A 23,024-nucleotide genomic window follows, 5' to 3' on the forward strand; every position below is an offset into this window, starting at 1 on the left:
CAATCTTCAGGAACTGTAAGTGCACATTATTTATGGAGAAAAACCACAGAGTAAAACTACAGTATCTATCTCTCACTCCTGCTTTAATCAGCCAATGTCCGTTTGAGCTTTGTTCATAGTTTTTTTAGTTTTTATTTTAAACACTACCTTATTGTTTTGAATATTTACATGTCAGAGAATACTGATCTGAGCACAAACTGAACTTTGATTCATTAGAGCTCAAATACACAAGAAAGATCTTGCAGGGACTAATGCCAGCATTTATTCTGTTATGCATGGAGGGTATGACCTTTCAAAACCCTCCCCATTTCGTTTACTGGAAGGTAATTTCATACTTCTTGTGAGCAAAATTTCTACCAGCCACACAACTAGCATAATCATTGCCCATCTGTTCCAGAGTTTCTGTGCCAACAGGATATTAGAGAAGTTATCTGCTTCTTCGGAAATCCAGGCTATCCTGGCATTTGTCTGTGTTTATTATGGGTTTGCATATCAGAGTAATATCTTCTTCTTTTGCTGCTGCAAACATGTAAGTCTGCTTGTCTGGCCCTATCTGTGCCTATGTATTTTTATCAACATGTGTCTTTCAACCTTTTTTTGGGGAGCCAGAATGTTTGCAGAGATGTCAGTACCTGAGTAACCTGCTTTACACACAATATACCAGAAAACTGTAGAGAATTTCAGTTTCTTGGATTCCTGTCATCTTGGGAGTGCATTCCCTAGAAGGCTGACATGTCACACAGAGATTGTATGTCCTTGGGAAAAGACCTCGTTGATCCCTGAGTAGTGACAGCCACGTTAGATATTGCTCCTCATAAATGAACCAGAGTGCATCCTGATCCCACCTTGGTCTTCCTCTGGTACCTTCATCTTTCTTCACCCTTTCCATTTTCCTCACTGGTCACCTGCTGGAATATTGTGCAGGGAAATCACTCCCGTTCAGTCAGCAATACTCTGAGATTACTAATTGTAAAACACAAATGTAATCCTGGCTGCCTTCCTTTCCATTTCACTTTCTTGGATAGGAATTATCCTCTAACTGAAAGTCTTTTTCCTTCCTTTCCCAGGCCATTCCTCAAATGTTCATTGCTTTCACTTGTAGTGGGAGTGCAGTGAACACCTGCAGGGGTCCAGTGGTCAGCTCTCTGCAGTGCTCCATTGCCTTTGTTGACCAGATGTTGTGGTTTAACCCCAGCCAGCAACCAAGCAACACGCAGCCGCTCGCTCACTCTGAACTTCAGCTCAAGTGCAGAGTGAAGTTCCAGGCTGTCCAATACGGCAGAACAGAAACAGCAACAACACACTAGCCACCTGCCAGCCCAGGTGCATCACCATGGCTGTTATCAAAACGTTCCCAGGCACAATTCAGTGAGGTGATAAGCTGTATAGCACTACAAGAAGCAGTGAAAGCAAAAAGCAGCCACTAACAAGCACTAGACTCTAATATACAGACAGGAAAGCGAGCCCTATGGCAAGTACAGGAGTCTGCTCATTACTAGCTAAACAACACTTACAGATATAAATTCAATCTAGCACATCCCAATCAGATCTGTCATTATCTCAAACCCTTTGGGCCCCATGTTGGGTGCCAAAAAAGACTTGTGATTTAACCCCATCCAGAAATCAAGCCCCAGGCAGCCACTCGCTCATTTCCCCATCAGCAGGATCAGGGAGAGAATTGGAAGGGTAAGAGCTAGAAAACTCAGGGTTGAGATAAAGACAGTTTGATAGGGAAAGCAAAGGCTGCACAAACAAGGAAAGCAAAACAAGGAATTAATTCACTGCTTCCCACGGGCAGGCACGTGTTCAGCCATCTCCAGGAGAACAGGGCCCCGTCATGCATGATAGTTACTTGGAAAGACAAGTGCCATCACTACAGATGTCCCTTTCTCCTTCTTCCCCACGTTTTATATACTGAGCAAGAATGTCATATGATGTGGAATATCCCTAGGGTCAGTTTGGGTCACCTGTCCTGGCTCCCGTGTCTCACCTGTGTCTCCTCCCAACCTCCCATGCACCCAAAACTTCCTTGCCAGCATGGCAGTAAGAAAAGCAGAAAAGCCCCGCTCAGCAGGAACAAAAAAATCCCTATATTATCAACCCTATGTTCAGCACAATCCAGAACAGAGTCCCATACCAGCCACTGTGAAGAAAGTTAACTCTGCCCAAGCCAAAACCAGCACACCAGATCTCCATAAACTGTTAAAGGCACTTAGACACTCATCTCCCATGGAAGCATAAGCTTATACTGTCACCATCTAGAGTGGGTGGGCAGTTCTAGGTAAAGGGGCTTCAATTTATATGTGCCAGATTTAGTATTTAAATCTGCAGCAGACTCATCTTCATGGTTCACACGACTGTCTGCTGTTTCCATAGTCTGTTTAGAAGAATACTGTCTTCTAAAGGACTGTTCTACCAGTAAAGCAAAAGGTCAGTTGTTCGGTTTCTCCTGGCTCATTCTGAAACTACAGCATTACAGAAACAAGTTTTTAGGAAAAACCAAATTTCCACATCCAAAGAGTAGTGGTGAATGGTTCAATGTACGAATGGAGACTTGTGATGAGTGGTGTCAGTCAGTGTTCCAAATTGGGACCGGTACTGTTTATCAGTGGCATAGACAGTGGGGGCGAGTGCACCCTCAGCAAATTTACAGGTAACCCAAGCTGAGTGGTGCAGTTGACAGTCCTTAAAGACTGGATGTCATTCAGAGGAAGCTGGACAAGATTGAGAAATGATCTCATGGGAGTCTCATGAGGTTCAACAAGGCCAAGTGCAAGATGGGGTGGGGCAAGTATCCGGGATGTGACAAACCCCGGTACCAATACAGGCTCAGGGAGGAAGGGATTGAGAGCAGCCGTGCTGAGAAAATCTTGGGGTGCTGGTGGATGGAAACCAACACGAACCAGCAATGTGTGCTTGCAGCCCAGAAAGATAACTGTATCCTGAGCTTCATAAAAAGAAGAGCTATCAAGTGTGGCCAGCAGATCAAGAGAGGTGACTCTACCCCTCTACTCTGCTCTTGTGAGGCACCACTGTGATGGTGTGCTCCCCACCCTGCCTTTGTTTGCTTGAGCAATAGCCACCAGTGGTGGTCATGATGCCTTTGTCTGTCTTACAGATAACAACAGAATAGTTAAGGGCCATAAATCTTGCTCAAGGGCTAAGGGCAGTAAGTCTTGCTTAACAGCTCAGGGGTAGTTGAGCATGCAACAACACAAAATATGGCTGGCATGTAAGTATGACTATAAGTCAACCATCTTATTCTATGAACAGCAGACAGCCCAGGGCCCACTGAACTGTCCTGCATGGCAGCAGACTGCATACCAGGATCTTCCCTTGAATAGGAAACGCCTCCCAAGGTTACTCCTTGTGGCTGAGAGATTCCTTGCTGCATCAGATTCTTGGTAAGTGATTAATAGCATGCTAAACTTTGAAATCATAGCTAAGTGATATAAAAGATTGATTGTGCACAGATAATCTTCTAGACATGAACCATTGACCAAGTCTGGAACTAAGTCAGAAGGGAGTTTAGAAAGCGAGGGGATCCTTTCTGAACCTCATGGCTCAACAGGAGGGTGGACCTGACAGTTTTGTCCTCTATGCAGTAAAAAATCATGTGTAACTTGCCATTAAAACTTGTTACATCATTGTCACTTTTAGTATCAGGCTTTGTTAAATTCCTGATTTATATCAATAAATATATTCGTACTTCTCTCTTATGAGCGAAGTGCATCACTTAATCTGTCATACCCTCCTGGTATACTGCACTCAGCCCTGGAGTCTCAGCACAGGAGAGACACAAACCTGTTGGAGTGAGTCCAGAGGAGGCCCACAAAAAAGATCAAAGTGATGGAACAACTCTTCTGTGAGGAAAGACTGAGGGAGCTGCACTTGTTCAGCCTGGAGAAGAGAAGGTTCTGGGAAGACCTTGTTGTGGCCTTTCAATACTTAAAGGAGTCTTACAAGAAAGATGGGGACAGACTTTTTAATAGGGTCTGTAGCAATAGGACAAGATGTAATGGTTTTAAACTAAAAGAGAGTACCTTCATACTAGATATAAGAAAGAAATTTTTGAGTAAAAAAATCAATAAACAAAAGACCAAGAAACCAACCGATTCTTCCTCATTGGGAAGATTGTTAAATAATGTGGAACAGGACCTCGAGAGACAGGCAGACCAAAGGAGCAATTATTTTTGGCACAGCAGTGCACTGTTGTTCCTCTCCTAAAGACTCCTTGAACATCTTTAATTACCTGTCTTTCTTTCTCTGTTTTGTGATTGCCCTCTCAGAAAGTTCTTGTTGCACAACATATGCAAGAGAACATAGCCCTGGTGAGGGATAAGCAGGGTAATTCTCCGTTACAGGAAAATTGGTTCAAGTGTGCATCATATTATTTATGCTTTCATTTAGAGCATAATATCTGTCTCTGAATGGGATCTTCTCTGTGATTTTGAAAGTTCAAAGGGGCTTTTTGATTCGTCTCTTGATTTTCAGTTGGTTTTTTTTGGTCATTCTGGAAAATATGTGGGAGATTATTATTAGTTAGAAATGCCTTTTCACTTGACACCTTGAAGCTTTTCTACAGCTCTCAGAAGAAATCTTAAATAATTTGAACTTTGCTCAATATTTCGGTATAATAAGGGAAAATAACTTTTTTGGAAGCTGTTTTAATGTGACTTCAGTCTAAAGTCTGTAGTTTTGGTTGTAGGCAATTACAAGGTTATGACATTTTGCACTTTAACTGTATCAACACTGAATGTTGTGAATGTTTTTATTTTATCTTCAAAGAGAAACTTTTTTCCCCCCATAGGACAGACCCAGTTCTTCAAGGCAGCATAACGTGATCTCTTAGTGATTTTTAAATGCAGCAGGGGGAGGACTGGCCTGTCCTCAGTCCTTAGCCAAACCTCGGTCACACCCATGAACATGTCTTTCTCCAGAAAAAGCCTCCTCCACAGACTGGGAGGGAAAATAGCCAGTGAACTTTTGACACTGTGGGAAGCCATAGGCTCTTTGTTTTATGTAGTGTGTTGTATAGTAAAACCAGTGTACAGGTATCAGATGACATCTGAGCTGTAAGAGGATTCATGGTTACAAGCAATGCCAAAAGTCAAACTTGCAGAATTGTTGCATCTCTTGCCCGAGACCCCTTGACCACTTCCTTCAGGGTGACTGCTGAGCTACATGAAGGAAAGGGAGGCACCTGGATCTTCCCCTTCACTATTTATCTCAAAGCTGCATGCAGGCTTTTACTTACCCATCTTGCTTCTGTCCCAAAGTCCTTATGCTCTGTGGCAGACCTCTGTGGGGTGCTGGTGCATGTCCCTGTCAGGCTGTATTGTGAGTCTTACCAATCTTAAAGAAAAATTAGTCTAGGTTTGCCTGGCAGAAGGAATTATCTCTGCAATTTCAGATTATGGTGGACACAGCTGGGCCATTTCTGTTCTATTACCCTCTCTACAAATCTGGCACAGAAAGATATTTCTTTATTGTTGTCTACTCCTGAAAAGCATTGAGTTTGACTATTGTCAGACCATCATAGGATTAGAAAGGACATTGGTCAGTAGTTCATTCCTCTGCCATAGGTTAGGATGAACTGTGTCTATACCATTACTGAAGAAATCAGAAGTTACTACTACTAGCCTTTTCTTAAGACTTGCGTGAGGAGATGGGCACTTCCTTTTAGGGTTCTCTCCCATGTGAATGTCGTAGTTTAATCCCAGCTGGCAACTAAGCACCACACAGCTGCCAGCTCACTTCCTGCTGGTGGGATGGTGGGGAGAATAGGAAGGGCAAAAGTGACAAAGAAACCTGTGGGTTGAGATAAAGACAGCTTAATAATTAGAAAGACATTTAAAAAATTTTAAGGGAAAGAAAAAGAGTAAACCAACAGAGAGAGGAAAATAAAATCCAAGAAAAACAACCATTGCAAATGAAAACAATTGCTCACCATCAACAGACCAATGCCCAGCCAGTCCCTGAGCAGTGGCCCCGCCACCAGCCTCCCCGCAGTTTTTATTGTTGTGCATGATGTCTTATAGCATGGGATATCCCTTTGGTTAGGTAGGGTTAGCTGTTCCAGCTGTGTCCCCTCCCAACTTTTTGTGCACTTGCAGCCTGCTTGCTGGCACAGCAGTGTGAGGGGCAGAGAACACCTTGATGCTGTGTAAGCTCTGCTCAGGAGTAACTAAAATGTCGGTGGGTTATCAGCATTATTTTCAGCACAAATTCGAAACACAGCACCATACATTTTTTCATACTATGAAGAAATTTAACTCTATCCAGCAAAAACCATTACACTGAACTCAGAAATTTTGGAGCGACTTCTGCCTAACTGTACTTGATCAGAACCTTCTATCCCTTTGCATCCAGTTTCTTTATGTATAGGGAACAAATATAATCACACCTTTTACTTTGGGCTCTAGCACAGCAGACATTTTTCCCCTGGCACAGCAGAAATTTCCAAATATTCCCAGCAGTGTAAGAATTCTGTTGGTAGACTCCCACTGACTCTACTGGGAAAAGGGAAGGGTAAATAAAAAACTTTGGGACTTGACATTTTGAACTTGCTTGCTGGGGAGAACTGTGGATTTGTAAGGAAGACTGTAGCCAGAAAGAGGGATAAACTGTCATTTGGTGGGTAAGTGCACTTTAGGACTTTGATGGTAGACACTCACCTAGCTGATAGGTTTACAGACTTCAGCAGAGAATCCAGAAGCTAGAGATAGTTGGCTATAGTCCCCCAGTGGCGTGAGGAAATGGGAGCTTCAGATGGCTGAACAACACATGCAGAGATTAAGGAATGGGAAGAAGTCCTACCTACCAGTAAACAAGAGGAAATGACAAAGATGGGTGGCATCAATCTTCTCATGTTTTGCAGGCTGCAGATGGGTACTTCTGCGTACCTGGAGTTAAAAAGAAGTGAACAGCAACTGGGTAAAGAGGTGCCAACTTCTTCAATGACCTCTTCTTGCTTACAGCCCCTGTCCAGGAAGGGTAGAGCATGGGCATGAGTCCCTTCAGATGAGTGGCTGCATAAGGATATCAAAGACGCTGTCAAGAGGGTAAGCACAAAGGAGCTTGGCTCTGCAGCCTAGCAGCTAGGGTGTTAATTTGGGAGGTGAAAATGATTTATTCTGGTTCTGAATCAAGACTAAGATGTTTTATCTGAAACAGCTAAGGACTCTGATAGCAAAATAACTCAATGTAGATGATACAAACTCTTCCTAGTGATGCCCTGATGCCTAGATGTGTCAGATGACTTGGACCTTCATTGTGATGAGTAATTTATTAGCTCCAGCTAATGGCTGAAAATATGTGTCACCGTCTTCTGTACCCGCAAAGGTAAACTAAATGAATGTTATCAGTTCTGTGTTTTGAAATAATCCACACGTGTCTGTGCTCTGGGCCTGTTAAAACAGATTGAATTTATGGGAGTGTTTAGTGTGTCTTTCGAGAACCTCATAGGCTTGCTAGAATGTGATGCTTACTTTTCATCTTACTTTTGGTTGTGAACAGGATGGCAACAATAGTAACTCAGGAATTTTTTAAGTTGCAGATAAAGGTATCTTGTCAGTTCACCTTCCAGGCTGCTGGGTGAGCAAGTTTCGGTTTTTTTTGTTTGTTGGTTTGGTTTTGTTTTTAATTAAATTTATCTGTTAAGTCCCAAACATTCATTGAAATCCTGAGTTATATCTTGAAATCTTTATTTGGATGTAGTCTGTGTTGTCTTCCTATTGATAATGGTACACGAACACATGCTTTGTATGATATTTTTAATCAGAAAACAAAATTAATCTTTGTTGAAGTGCAGCACAGAGTACAGAAAATAAAAGAGTCATTGCACGCTGATATCTACACCTTGGAATTACTTATTTAGTAATTTTTTCTACTCCTGTTACTAATGTGTTTTGAAGCCTCACTTCAACTTTCTAGTTTTCACAGAACTCTGTTTACAAGCTTTAAGTTTAGGTGTTCCTGCTTGAGCAGGGGAGTTGAACCACATCTTTTGCAGAGATCCCTCCCAACATGAACCATTCTGTAATTCTATGAAAACTTGCATTTCCCACAACTTTTGTTGACATGCCAATTAGTAATGCTTGCAGGGAAGCAAGAAGTCAGGGAGGCAAGACCTGGTGGGCGGAAGAGTCACCAATAGTCTTTATTCTGGGCTGTTGTTCCGTGTGTTGGAGATAGTGCTGTTAAAAATTACAAATAAATACTGAAACTGTACCCTGAACTGCAAAAGTCTGATGTGGATCTTAGTTTACTTTGCTAGAAACCTCTAACGCATAGTACATCTTAGGAATCCTTTTGTTAGTGAGAAGCTCCGTCTCTTAGTCTGCCCACTTCTTAATCCCAGAGGTATCTCTACTGTGCAGTGCTTATCTACGTAGGCATTTACATGTTGACTGATTGCTTTTTTTAACTGAAAATATGAATGTGTGTACTTGGTGTGTCTGAGATCCTGCAAGGATTATTTAATTCGTTTGTCTTTGGCAAAGATTATTTAATTCTTTGAGTTTAGTTATCTCTCTTTTGGCTAACATTAGCCATTCGCCATTCCTGATCTCATGTATCTTTGGGGTTTGCGTACATTCTTCTGTGTGTGAATATATGTGAAATTTCTTAAAATAGGTCAATATGTTAATGCTGCCTACAAGACTGACAAAGCAACCTGCACATTTGGCTAGTTAGAGACTCCCTTCTGTAATACATGTGTATATTAAGAACACACACAGAATCACTCTTGAGGAGAAAAGACAATGCAGAAAGAATCATGTCTTGCCGATACCACCTAAGGAGTCTTTCTGCTGTGCCTTTTGCAACCAGACTTGTCTGTCTCGTATTGGTCTTTTTAGCCACCAGCGTGCTTGTAGCAAATGTGGGCAGAGCCCTCCCCAAATCTTTGTTCATGAAGCCCAGCCATGATGATAATGACGTGTATATTTAAACAGAGTTATATGGTTGTCTCGCCACTTGCGTAAGACCCTTGTGCATTGCCAGAAGATGCAATTTCTGTGAAATCTTGTTTGCTGTCTGTTATCCTGTAACAGCTGGCCAATCTGCAGCTGAGGGCTGCTAACAGGTTTATAGGGACTGGGAAGAAAAACAACTTTTCTTAAAGAAACAGTGTTGGGTTTATTGAGCTGTTAGTCGAAGCCTCAGGCTACAATTTGTTAGCTGTCAAATAGAGGGCTTCTGTTTTGCTTATTACTGTTTTGGTTGCAGGCTAGATTAAAATGTACACAATTTATTTTTGCATTAGAAATCTTAATTGTTCAATAATTTAATACTGGGGAAAGTATAAATGATCTGATCTTGAATATTAAGGAAAGTCGGTGAGGCATGCAGCGGCGGCAATGGTAAGTCCCTCGGCTGAGGGTTGATCAAAGGGTACAGGGGGTTCCTGGTGCTGGGGACACAAGGCAGGGTAGACAGCTCCTGCCTGCAGATGGCAGCTCTCGTGAGAGAGTCTTATGCAGCTCAGGCCTTGCCAGGAGCAACTGTGGGAGATTGAAATGGCTCTGGGGAGCACTGTGACCAGGATGGGTAGATGGGGATTGAGCGGGCAAACAGGGATTTAGAGGCCGCAGCACAGGGATTGAGTGCAGCAGCTTGCACGGAGGGGGGCATGAGAAGGGCTGTGCACCCTGCTTGTAAGCCCACAGCCCAGGGAACTGCTCTAGGTCTCTGCCATAATGGTGGGCCCTTGCCTCAGATACGAAACCAGGGTTTCCACAGAGAAACCCCCTGAGATGTCTGATGCTTCCATGCAGATGGAGCAGGTAAGGAAGGAGACTTCAGTACAGACGGTAGGTTGCAATGAGTTCCCAAACCCCTCTCCCAGACTAAAGATAAGTACCTGCAAACACAGGCATGTTGCATTAGGTGGCTGAGGTGCAGGAAACAGTTAAAAGGCTGCACAGTATTAGAGGGGCTGAGACAGAGATAGATAAGTGGTTTCAGAACCATACACCTCTCACAGACACCATAGAGAATGAGGCATCTTTGGCCCTGGTGACCCACAAAAGTCGGACTCTGCTTCATCCCCCACCCTGCAGCATTACAACCAAAACCACATATGAAGCTTTAACAGCTGTAGATACCCATGAGCAAGGTCTGCAAGGAGAAACTGTACCAACAGCACACAGTGGATACCACAAAAAGAAATGAAGAGTGCTTGAAGTGGGTGATGCTGTGTTAAGGGGCATTGAGGCACCTATCTGCTGGTCTGACAACAGGACATTCTTTGATGACTGTAGACAGCTCAGGAAGGGTTAGGGTTAGGATTAGGGTTGCCCTGTCTAGAAGAGGCAAGACAATCTTTGGTAGCAGGCTGGACAACGTGGTGAGGTTGACTTTAAACTGGAGGACTATGAGTGTGGGGTCCAAAGTGGCAACACTCATGCCATTGCAACTAACTGGGTAATAAGTCAGGCCAACCAGAGCAGTGACAAATTTTCCTTATTTAACTGCCCAGATGAGAACCAGAAGACAGCCACCTCACATCTCAAGTTTGTGTTTACCAATGCATGCTTCTTGGGGAACAACCAGGAGGAACTGGAACTCCATGCATCAGTCAGAAAGTTATGATATCGTAGGAATAACTGAAACATGGTGGGTCAATTCACATGACTGTAGTATTATGACAAATAGCTATTGACTGTTTCGTAAAGACAGGAAGAGAAGAAGAGGAAGAGGAGTCATGCTTTATGATAAGGAGAACCTGAATATACAAAAGTCAACTACATTGACCGTTGAAGTCCTATAGCATAACTCTGGATCAAGATCAGAGGGCTCATCTCCAAGGAGGATCTTGTGGTTGGCATCTGCTACCAACCTCCAAACCAGGATGATAAGGCTGATGCAATATTTGAGTCACTTAAGCAAGTTTCAGGTCGAAGGAACCTGGTTCTTTTGGGTGACTTCAACTACCCAGAGATTTGTTGGAAGGACAATACAGTAGCTCATGTTATCCATCATGTACTTTGGAATGCATAGAGGACTCCTTCCTTATACAAGTGTTATATGTGCCAACCAGAAATGAGGCACTGCTGGACTTGCTACTCACAAACCAAGAAAATCTGCTTTGTAATTCCTTGTAATGTTTTATTGTTATATTGCAATGTTAGTGATAGCCTTGGTTACAGTGATCCCAATATTGTGGAGTTTGGGATCATGTTATGCATGCTGAGGGTTAGTACTAAGATAAAAGGTTTAGATTTTAGAAGAGCAAACTAGCTCACCCAGAACTCACTTGAGAGGGATTATGTAGGAAGCTTCCATGGAGGATAAAGAAGCTAGTGAGTGCTAGGAGTTTTTCAAGAATTCTGTCCTGGAAGCACAAAAACAGTTCATGTCCTCTAAAGGAAAGTGAAGTAGGTGCAATGAGAGACCCCCTTGGCTTAACTGAGAGCTTCTGCATTTGCTCAAAACCAAAAGAGACACATACCAGAGATGGAAAAGTGAATGAATACCCATTGAAGACTACAAGAGCATTGCCAGGGTGTGCAGAGATGCAGTTAGAAAAGGAAAAGCTCAGTCAGATTGAAATTGGCCAGAGATGCCAAAAAACACAGGAAAGGGTTCTTCAGGTATGTAAACAACAAGCAGAAACAGAAGGGAAATACTGGTGAGGAGAGGTGAATTAGACACCAACAACACTGAAAAGGCAGAGGTTCTCAATGCTCTCAATGCTCTCAATGCTCTCAGTGCTCCGTCTTTACCAGCACTGTTGGGCCTCGGGCCTTGGGAACAAAAATCCAGGTTGCTGAGAACACAGACCCACCACCAGTGAATGAAGAGCTGGTGTGTGAACTATTACCTTGACCTGTACAAATCAGTGGGCCCTGCCAATATCCACCCAAGGGTGTTAAGAGAGCTGGCTGATGTCATTGTGAGGCCACTCTCCACAAGCTTTGAGAAGTTGTGGAGACTGGGGACAACCCAGAAGGCTGAAATAAGGCTAGTGTCACCTGCATCTACAAGAAAGGCTTAAAGGAGGCTCCAGGAAATCATAGGCCTATCAGTCTTCAGTCCCTGGGAAAGTTATGGAACGAATGCTATCAGATGAAGCACATCACTGGGAAAAGCCAGCACAGGTTCACCAAGGGCAAACTGTGCTTGACAAACCTGATCACCTTCTACAACAAAGTGACCTGTTCAGTTGATGTGGGACAAGTGGTAGACATTGTCTACCTGGATTTCTCCAAGACTTTCAATACAGTTTCCTACAGCCTCCTTGTAGAGAGACTGATGCCTAGAGGAGGAGTTCATGTTGTGGATGGGAACTGACTGACAGGCTACACCCAGAGGTGGGTGGCAAATAGCTCCTTTTCAAACTGGGAACCTGTCACGGTGGAGTCTCCCAGGGATCAATATTTGGCCCAACACTGTTTAATATCTTCATAAGTGATCTGGATGATGGGATCAAGTGTACCCTGATGAAGATTGCTTCCCCCAAACCGAGTGGAGAAGTGGACACTTTGGAATGGAGAGCCATTCTGCAGGAAGACCTGGACAGGCTGGAAGAGTGAGCTACTGAGAACCTTATGAAGTTAACGAAGACAAGTGTAAGGTCTTGCACCTGGGAAAGCATAATCCAGGAGTGCAACATTGAGGAGAAACTCTGGGGGAAGGGACCTGGGGGTCCAGGTGGACAACTGGTTCAATGTTATGCACAGTCTGCTGCAGCAAAGAAAGCCAGCAGGATCCTGGGCTGCATCAACAAGGGCATCAGCAGCTGTGATAAAGATGTCATTGATGTAATTATTCCACTCTACGCAGCACTTGCCAGGTAACACCTGGAATTTTGTGTTCAGTTTTTGTCCCTATTACACAAAAAAGATGTGGACAGGCTGCAGAGGGTCCGGAGAAGGGTCACAAAGATGATCCAAGGACTGGGAAGCCTGCCATGTGAGGAAAGGCTGAAAGAACTGGGTTTGTTCAGCCTTGAGAAAAGAAGGCTTAGGGGAGACCCTTTCACCATGTTCCAGTGTTTAAAGGGTGGCTACAAAGAAGGCAGAGACTTGACTTTTACAGTCAAGTGGAAAAGACAAGGGGTAATGGGTACAAGTTACTCCTGGGATGATTCCGATTGGACACAAAATGAACATTTGTCCCAGTGAGAACAACCAACCATTGGAATAATCTCCCCAGTGAAGTGGTGAATTTCCCAATTTTGGACATTTTTAAGATTCAGATGGACAGGGTGCTGTGCCATCTGGTCTAGACAGTGCTTTTGCGAAGAAAGATTGGACCAGATGATCCTTGAGGTCCCTTCCAACCTGATATTCTATGATTCTATGAAAATGCTTGTTATATTTACTGTAAAGGCTACACATGGCTTTTTCCAATTGTTCAAGGCTAGTTTTACTTTTTTTTTTTTAAGTATACCTATTTATGCAGAGGTACGTTCCATTTTTTAAAAAAAATAACAGCTTAAACACCTCAATTTAAGCCTTGATACTAGATGCAGTTACTCAGTAGTGGAATTCTCAGGGAAACATTTTTAAATAGCTCAATGCAATGTCATGAATGAGGAATAGAGAAAGTGGGGATTTCACAGGATGTGGTATTTCTTTTTGAGAAGCTGTAATTCAGAAAAGGAAACTGAAAGTCTTGTTAGATAACCATCCTATTTCACATCTCAGATTAAGTGTATGGTAAAAAGAATTAATGGCATCCTTGCATACATGAAAAGGAATACTGAGTATGTACAGGGAAATTATTGTTCTACTGTTCTTGCAAGTGAAAGTGATTTTATATAACTTTAACCATCTGAATTGACCTGATTTTCCCACTGCAGGCTTTTTCTCTAATGTCTTTGGAGAAGAAAGCTGTATGGCTAGCACAGATGATGTGCCTAACAATAGGTGGCTCAGGCTAAATGAGATGAACCCTATTCATGGGCCAGCAATGTTCAGACTTTGTGCAAGGCATATAGTTTCCAGATTCCAGCTCTAAGAAGTTAAGACAAATCCTCTTGTGCTCTGTCCTTTCTTTATCATTCAGATTTTAGGAAAATTTGGCAGAGATCTTCATACTATTATGTCATGTCTTCTCTTCTACCTGTTGATCATCAGAAACATGGTTGCTTTTGTCCATCTTCAAACTGTGAGCAATGGCACCAAACTCTCCACAGTTAGACTGAATGGGGCAGGACCTGGACACTTTATTGTTTCAGGTTCTCAGCAAATTCATGCAGATAGCTTTGAATCATTTACTGTCATATAAAAGGCTTATTTTTGCAATCATACATGGGATTTGTACAAAAGTGGGGAAAAAAAAATCCAAGAAAAATAATGTAGAGATCAGGAGCTGCTCTTCCCTTCTGTTCCTCCTGTCTAGCCCCATAGCGTGGAGCACTGGAAAGTAATGAAAAGAACTTGGGTTTGTCACACATATTACTCTTTGTGGTGGTACCTTTTTCTCCCTATGGATTAGTATAGCTCCTGGCATAGCAGAACCCTGCCATGCTTGGTGTCATTATCATTGCTATAACAATAACAAAACCAGGGATAATAACAGTGTACTGGAAAACTTCATAGCTGTAGAATGAAAAAGGTAAATAATGCTCCCTCATTCAATAACACACAAATATCTATTAACTGTAATTATGTACAAAGCTAATTTTTCAGATTTGACTGATTGAAAATTGTTTTACCCAGGAGACCGTGCCTTTTCTTATTAGGTTTTCATGATAATGCAGAATGAGATATTTGTGTTATCACCTCCTAGCTTGTCAGAGTACTGCTTCAGTGAAGAAATAACTTACAGTGATTTGTGTAGTAATCCTTCTTGTGTCCTGATGGAAACAGGGAACCTACAAGTATTTTAGTCTTACTATCTACTTTGAACTAAAAATCTTCCAAAAGACTTTTTCCCCCCCCTTTTTCTCTGTGTTATCTCTGAAAGAAATCCAGTCCCACAGGTGCTTCACTCATGCATATTTTCCCATGAGAAGAGAGGAAAAACTTGATTGAAATAATGAACTCTAGGCAAATAAATAGATATTTTCCTATATCAAAGTCTTGGCAGCTGGTTTGAAAACCGGAGGAAATATGTACATATTTTATTTGTCCTTTTGGAATTATCATACATAGATACAGGTAGAACAAACCAAAGGTTTGGTTCAGAGGTGGATACTGTAATGACATTGAAGGCAAAACAAATGTAGTGCCTCTAATATGACAGGTCTTTCTTTCCCTTTTGAACTTTTTACTTTAAAGTTTAGAAGAAATATGATGAAACTTGATGACGAACCAACTTAAAATTCAGTTATAAATAGGCTTCCTACATTAGTAACAGACTTAATCTGTTATTGCTACATGTGCTTCCCTACTTAGTTCCTATTTCTCTTTCTGGTGTTGCTCAGAAGGATTGAGCAATCATTTGGGTTTATTAATATACTCCAGCTACGATGAGACTAGTGCAAGTTATCAGCACTCAGGCAACGCACTGGTAAATATAAACAAGTCTTACCTTTTGAACCAATGACGTTAGCAACACTTTCTTTGTCCTGCACTAGTGTTTGCATTGTTCATATTGTGTTTGGGTCACTGGCGTTCAGATTGGTTTAGCTTGCATTGAAGTTAATGGCCATAGATATGCAGGATTCATTTCAATATTATACCGATACCTAACCAATACCTCAAAATGTGGCTTAGCATCTATTGTTTCCAGATGCTAATAGTGAAACTGTAATGGAGGTTCCATGGTGCACTCCTAGTTCACCTGATGAACCCACATTCTGTTTTGCCAGGGGATGTTAACGGTGCCAGTACTAACAAGGGTGTTCTTTAAACCAGTGTAAAACATGGAGATTATCAACTCAGTACCAAACTAGACATCTCGTGAATAAGCCTCATAATGATATCAGAGAAGTGGGTTAATTAAATTAAGAAATCATTAAATAATTCCCAAAACCTTCAGAATACAGAAAAGTAAGTGACTGAGATTTTCAGCTATGAAATGCAGAGAAGAATTTGAGTTTTTCAGAGCAGGTTATGAAGCTATTCAGTGTCAGAATAAACTGTTTATTCTCAGCACAATGTTTTTTTGCAGTCTTTTTGGAAAGAGCTGGGTCCTACAACCAGGAAAAACGTTAACCGTATATGAATACAGCCCTGTGTTTCCATTACAAACTGAGAAGAGGAGAAAGATGAGTTTGGGTGACTGGGGTGAAATCAGATGAAGGATAGTGAAAAAGGCATCTAGCAGAGACTACTGGACAAGTTTATAAAGAGTTTGTGCTTTGTATTCACAAATGATGCCTTCAGTAAATGGATGGGTCTTTAAACACTAGTTCAGATTTCTTGATATTAAGAACAAACCAAATTGAGTTGTTAATTTAAAGACAGAGTCTTTTAAATCGTATCCTTAAAACAGTAATTTTTATGGGCTATTTCATGGCAAGATATCTCCAATTAATTGTTTTGCTGACGGTAAAAACTTAAATAAGACAGAAATTTTACAGTTATTCTGGTGTGAGACCAGATGACCAAGAATTTACTACTTCAGAGAAGTAGTTTTGAACTTTAGCAGGGGTCACTGACTAATCACATTACTCATTTGCTTTTTTCCTCTGAAAGGCGTTAACATTTTAGCATGCATATTTGAATGAGAAACTGGACAGAATCCTATATAAACTTCTTCCACAGACTCAGCCAATTACTCCACCCTACTGGGAAGTTATAAGGTAAGAGTTATATGGCTCACTGGATAACTCTCTAGATACCAAAGACGTGGTTTATGTTATAGTCAGGAGGTCCTTATTTTTCTACTATTTGCTATTTAAGTCCTAACTTATGAACAGTGCTTAAAAGTACCTTTGTGATAAAAGCATCTTTGTTGGGCTTTGCAGCTTTAGCTTATCAATTACATTAAAATAAGAAATAATAGAATCATAGAAATCATAGACAATTTTGAAAGAACCAAAAGGAAACAATTGTTATAGCATTTCAGAATTTGTATTATTGGTAAAATAGAATTTAATTCCAGAGAGCCAGATTCTGGTCTCCTTATTCTTGCTAGGTGTCTTTTTATCTTTTTCAGTCTTAGTTAATGGATCCGGGAAGTAAATTTTTTCAAAGTGTGAATCTGAGCAGTTATTCTTAGTTTCACCTTTCAAAACAAACCTCCAAGAAATGATAACTCTGAATAATGTGTGGGGCTGTCAAACAAACTCTTTGCTTCACTGCTGTCAGTCAGTGACTGAGAAGGGCTCTTTGGGACATTCTGTGGTATGACTGAGATGAGAATCTATCCCACTGCCAAGAATCCCTCCCAAAACCTTTCAAAAGGCATCTTCTCCTCTTTGTGGGTTGAAGCAACGCCAGGAGGAGGTGGGCATCCTAGTGAGTTCTAACTGGTTCAGTTGAGCTGATTTTTATCTGACAAGTTCCTTTCCTAGAATTAAGGAAAAATTATCATCTGTCAATTCTACACTGAGGTATTTAATTTGATCCCAAAGAATTCTCTTTTTTTTTGCCATCTAATTGGTTGAAAAAATTCATATATTATTGTGAGTCGTTTTGCAACAAAAATCTTTCCCTGTGGAGCTGCAAATGAGCTGAAAGCCAGTTACTTGTACGGCTGTAGTGGGGCTACCTGGAGACTGTGCATTGTCAGGAACAGTGAGATCATGTGGCTCTCAGCGTGGTCTGTGGGGGTCAACTTGTGCCTGCAAAAGCTAGGCAGCCTTGGGATCCAGGGAATGAAGTGCTGCTTTCCAGGCACTTTTCTGGAGCGTGGAAGATGCACCTTTTGTTCCTTCAGCAGCTTGGTCGTTGGTTACCTGTTTACATGGTCTGGTTTAAAGTGTTAATTTGCAGAGTCTGTGTGGGAGATGTGCTTTGTGAATAGGATAGAGACAATAGAGCTGAAAGTCTGACTTGGCCAATGCACTGTCCACTTCTGTAGAGAAGAAGAAACGCAGAACTAATCTAAGAAAGGCTCAAGAGCAGATCAACCGGCAGGAGTAGCAGAGGTTAAACAGTAAAAAGGAAGTGTCTGTGAATGAGGGAGTTTGGGGAATTAAACGGGGATTTTCCTCTGAGGGGACGGGCAGCAAGAAAAATACAGCACAGCTCTGGTTGCCTGTGGGGAGTGTCATTGTCATCACAACCAACAATAGCTCATTCAAGATGAATGAAGCTTTGAACAAGTGTAAGTGGTATATGTGTTTGTGAGAAGTTCACCTTTTAAGCTAAGATTTATGTAATGGGAAATGCATAATTGTTTGATCTGACAGACACTGCACCTATATTGTGCAGCCCAGAAGATGGAGATTGAGACTGCAGACGAAGTTGCTATTGTTGGAATAGGATGCAACTTTCCTGGAGGTAAGTTTGGGGTAAAAGCAAAGCCGGCAGTGAGTGAACATGGAAAAGCAGAGTAATTCATTAGTGTTGAAATAGAGGAAAACAACATGTTCCTCCCTTAGTAGAATGTATTGCTTTGCTACTTGTAGGATCTTTTTAAAAGGTTGTGCTGTGGTGGAAACTAGTTGGTTCAAATCAGTCTGCTGACAGACAGACAGACAGACCGACGGATCTGCAGTGCTGGCAGTGGGCGGGGCATTGAGCTGCACACAAAACTCCTACAAACGAACTGGATGGGTCTGGGATGATTTGAAGTTTCTGCAGGGGCACTGTCTGGGAGCCTGTGCATTGGTGCAGGACTCTGCATCCATAGGGACAGGACAGATCGAGGGCTGGACAGTATCACCAGCTGTGCCTGTAATGTGGATAGGTTGGGTTTTCCTGAAAGAAAATTTCCTGCTTTGTTGCAGTATGTACTGTGGGTGCAGTGAGACAGTAGGGAAATGGGGAGAGAAGGTGGTTAAGGATTTTGTGGGGTTCCTTTGCTTTTAGACAAACAGTGAAGGGACCAGTCATGCTTTTCAATTTCCTCTCACTAAAGAATGATCTGTTCTTTCTCTGGCAATTCTATGTAAGCAACCTAGATTTACCTGTGGGAGTTCCTTGTAGCTGATTGTGCGTTTCTGAGTCTGCAAGGGGAGGGGGAGCCCATAATTTAATCTATTTTGAAAACTTTGTGCAACAGGAGATGGAATTGACAATTTCTGGAAAGTGCTGGAGGAAGGCAAAAACTGCACAGTGGAAATCCCCCCTGAGAGATTTAATGCCAAAGAGTGGTACGATCCAGATGATAACAAGCCAGGAAAAATATGTACAACGCGAGCTGCTCTTCTCGATGAGTGAGTCTGCTACTGCCCTGTGCCACTGATTTTTGTTGTACTTAGACTATGGGTACAGCTGTTCAGAGACTGTGACTGATGTGAAGAATAGCAAATTATTATGGTTAACAGATTTGTCTTTTATTTGAATTCTACATTCACCTTAAAAGCTCAGGCTGCAGACCTTTAATGAAATGAGAAGTTCACATGCACAAAAAAAATCTTGTTGGCTCCTGAGATTAACACTAGGTAGGGGTGAATTGTAGGGCACAGAATTCCTTCAGTGATTAGTCCCATGTTAGATATTGAATTCTGCACTGAAATCCAGGGATGATAGAAGGCCACACAAATGTGATCTTGGGGTACAAGATTAAGGTTGGACTCAGTCTTTTGTAAGCATAGGCCTACTCTGAAGATGTTTGTAAAGAAAAACACACACACAAAGTATTTGGAATTTGTTGTTAGAGAAGTAGGGGTATCTCTTGGAAACACTTGAGCTGATGCTCTAGTTATTGGTTGTAAACTGTAAAGCATGGGTCTGTATTGGCTTAAAATAAGGTAGAAGACAATACTTGTTTATAACTCCTTGACTAAGACCACATTACAGGAGAGGGAGACTCGTTCTGCACATTTCATAATCTGAGGAGTCCTGTTGGTACTAGTGGAATAACCATGCAAATAAAAATGTCTAGGAGTGGGCTCTTACCTCTGCAATGCATAATCATTGATTAAAACACATCTTCTGTGGTGGGACATCAAACATCCTTGACCTATACACATTTTTTCCTAAATTTCATAAATGGGGATTGTGGCCTAAACAACAGTTGTTGCTTTGCTTTTTGTGAAATTGCGAAAAATGTGTACTGTGAGTCTAGAAGGAAATATATATTGTACCATTTTCTGGTCTGTGGATTTTAGATTTAATTCCTTTGACAACCACCTGTTTGGGATTAATAACATGGAAGCTGAACGCATGGATCCTCAGCAGAAGTTACTGATAGAATGCACATACAAAGCCCTGGAGGATGCAGGAGTCCCTGTGGAAGCTGTCAGTGGCACCAAAACAGGTGTTTTTGTTGGTAAGATGAAAATTTCCTGTCAAAGCAAGTGTGTTTGAACCTCCCAAAGACTGGAGCACTCCTTCATAAACTTTCCAGATATGTCCAGCACTGGAGATCTAAGGCTACTGTGCTGTGGTACTCCTGGTTATCTTTGGTGAGAATTACTAGGCTCTAGAAGTTGATGATACAATTCCTGTACCTCTTTTAGGTGCTCCTCTTCCTGTGTTCAAGTACTGAAGTGGAAGCAGGAAACAGTTCAACTGCCTCCCCAACCCTTCCCGAGAATGATGCTCCCAAGCCAGGCTGTGATGTCCCACCCTTAAGGGGAAGGGAACACCCAAGATTCATAAATGCTCCAGTCTTCAAAAAATCACAGTTTTATTAGAAAACTGGCATGGAAATTGGTATGTCAGTCCCTGACCTACTATATAAGCACATGGCAGTGGTTTTGGTTAAAGGGGTAGGGTGAAAGTGAAGAGAAGAAAGACAGAAAGACAGAAAGAAAGACAGAAAAGAAAGACAAGAAAAGAAAGACAAGAAAAGAAAGAAAAGAAAAAAAAAGAAAAAAAAAAGAAAAAAAGAAAAAAAAGAAAGAAAAAGAAAGGAAAGGAAAGGAAAGGAAAGGAAAGGAAAGGAAAGGAAAGGAAAGGAAAGGAAAGGAAAGGAAAGGAAAGGAAAGGAAAGGAAAGGAAAGGAAGGAAAGGAAAGGAAAGGAAAGGAAAGGAAAGGAAAGGAAAGGAAAGGAAAGGAAAGGAAAGGAAAGGAAAGGAAAGGAAAGGAAAGGAAAGGAAAGGAAAGGAAAGGAAAGGAAAGGAAAGGAAAGGAAAGGAAAGGAAAGGAAAGGAAAGGAAAGGAAAGGAAAGGAAAGGAAGAAGAGAGAGAGAAAGAGAGAAAGACGAAGAGAGAAAGAGAGAAAGAAAGAAAGAAAGAAAGAGAGAGGGATATCACTAGTTGTGGTTCCAGCATCCAGGGTCCTGGGGGTGTCCCCCAGGCTTGGTGGGGGTACCTTTTTATAGACAGGTTTCCCCACTCTGAAGACAGGTTTCTTGCTTTCTACATGAAGCAACAATAGTGTGGCCAGCAGGACTAGAAGGTGATTCTTCTCCTATAATTTGGCACTGGTGAGGCCACACCTTGAGTACTGTGTCCAGTTCTGGGCCCCTCAATTCACAAAGTACATTGAGGCAGATCCAGAGAAGGGCAACAAAGCTGATGAAGGGTCTTGAGGGCATGTCCTATGAGGAGAGGCTGAGGGAGCTGAGGTTGTTTAGTCTCAAGAAGAGGAGGTTCAGGGGTGATCTTATCGCTCTCTACAACTACCTGAAAGGAGGGTGTAGCCTGGTGGGGGTTGGTCTCTTCTCCCAGGCAACTAGAGAAAGGACGAGAGGACACAGTCTTAAGCTGCACCAGGGGAACTTTAGGTTGGATATTAAGAAGAAATTCTTCACAAAAAAGGTGATTGGATATTGGAATGGGCTGGAGCGGTGGTGGAGTCACCATCCCTGGAGATATTTAAGGAAAGACTGGACATGGCACTTAAGTGCTATGGTCTAGTTGACATGGTGGTATTCGGTCATAGGCTGGACTTGATGATCTCAGAGGTCTTTTCCAACCTAATTGATTCAGTGATTTTGTGATTCTGGGACTGTGTCTCAACAGACTAGAACAAGGATGTTTATCCCAGAAAAGTGTTGCTCTACCTCTGCCCCCTTCTGGCCCCCTTCTCCAGTCACATCTTGTTCTTTCAACAGTTCTTGGTTATTACCAGCAGTCCCTGTTTGGCTCCATGGCTCTCTGGCTATCGGTGTTTGAGCCAAACACATTGGCCCCTTATCTTCTGGGCTCCTGCACAGGCCTACACTTTTTTCCAGTACACTGTTTTCCAGTATAATCTTGGTTAAGGTGTTGTGGGGGTTAAGATCCTTTTAAACCAGCAGAAATCCTCCTGTAGGCATTAGAATGGTATCATGGTGCACTTGTCCAACTGCTTACCTCAGTACCAGGAAAAGTTATGGAGGAGATGATCCTGTGGAAGGATCAAACAATTACAAAACAATGCTAAAATAACAGCACATTATTGCTGCTGTAATCTGTGTGTCTTTGAAGAGGAGTTTTCTGGGGGAGTTAGGCTGATGTACCTATAGGGACAAACTCTTTAGTTTACCTTTTAATCTGAGATGTGCCCTTCTCCACAGAGGATACTATTCCTTGCTCTCTGAATAGAGGTGCTGCATTTTCCCCACGCATTTGGGGATCCAAGGTACTTCAAGCGTATGTGTACACAGAAAGAGGACACAACTGCTCTCACAGGCCCCATTCTTCTTTTCTATTTCTGTCTTACTGGTTCACAGAGTGAAAAAAACCTCACAATTAAAAAACAAGCTCTGGGTGTAGTTTGTGCTGTGATCTGTAACTTGGTACATCTGAGGAACTGAAGCTAATGTCTTGTACATTTATGTGCCAGCTACCCTCTTTGTAACTTGTTGATATATATTCCTGTAGCTAAACCAAAACAAACGCTCTCCAACTGAGATACAGGGGCCTAAGCAGGCTACAGAGAGCTTAGCTGCATCACACAGTGAGCTAAGGCATCAAGAAAGGCCTGTCATTTACTGGACAGGTAGGAATATCAAGTGTAGGTATGTTTGTGTAAGGTGGATCCCAGGGAAATTGCTGGGAATTTTGCATTTGAGTTGTGTTAAAGCAAAGGTTCATCACAGGAGCGCTGATGCCACATGGTTTACTATTAAAACTGAAAA

The 23,024-nt window shown here is 42.0% G+C and overlaps 1 protein-coding gene across 4 annotated transcripts in view; it reads left to right on the top strand.

Annotated features, from left to right (window-relative positions):
- Window positions 1–23,024, top strand: part of LOC116799106 (highly reducing polyketide synthase curS1-like) — a 30,043-nt gene continuing 7,019 nt past the window's right edge. Inside the window, exons 1-7 of one of the 4 annotated variants that reach the window (XM_032711957.1) lie at window positions 1–15; window positions 1,068–1,373; window positions 3,274–3,404; window positions 16,596–16,702; window positions 18,279–18,347; window positions 19,072–19,225; window positions 20,123–20,283. In XM_032711957.1, coding sequence (XP_032567848.1) covers window positions 18,287–18,347; window positions 19,072–19,225; window positions 20,123–20,283 — 376 coding nt within the window. In that variant the 5' untranslated portion in view covers window positions 1–15; window positions 1,068–1,373; window positions 3,274–3,404; window positions 16,596–16,702; window positions 18,279–18,286. Of the gene's footprint in view, window positions 16–1,067; window positions 1,374–3,273; window positions 3,405–4,290; window positions 4,332–16,595; window positions 16,703–18,278; window positions 18,348–19,071; window positions 19,226–20,122; window positions 20,284–23,024 lie in introns of those variants that run through there. The other 3 variants (XM_032711948.1, XM_032711966.1, XM_032711977.1) reach the window with 3 other exon arrangements.

Source organism: Chiroxiphia lanceolata, chromosome 1 (assembly GCF_009829145.1).
Source record: "Chiroxiphia lanceolata isolate bChiLan1 chromosome 1, bChiLan1.pri, whole genome shotgun sequence".
Taxonomy (NCBI): domain Eukaryota; kingdom Metazoa; phylum Chordata; class Aves; order Passeriformes; family Pipridae; genus Chiroxiphia; species Chiroxiphia lanceolata.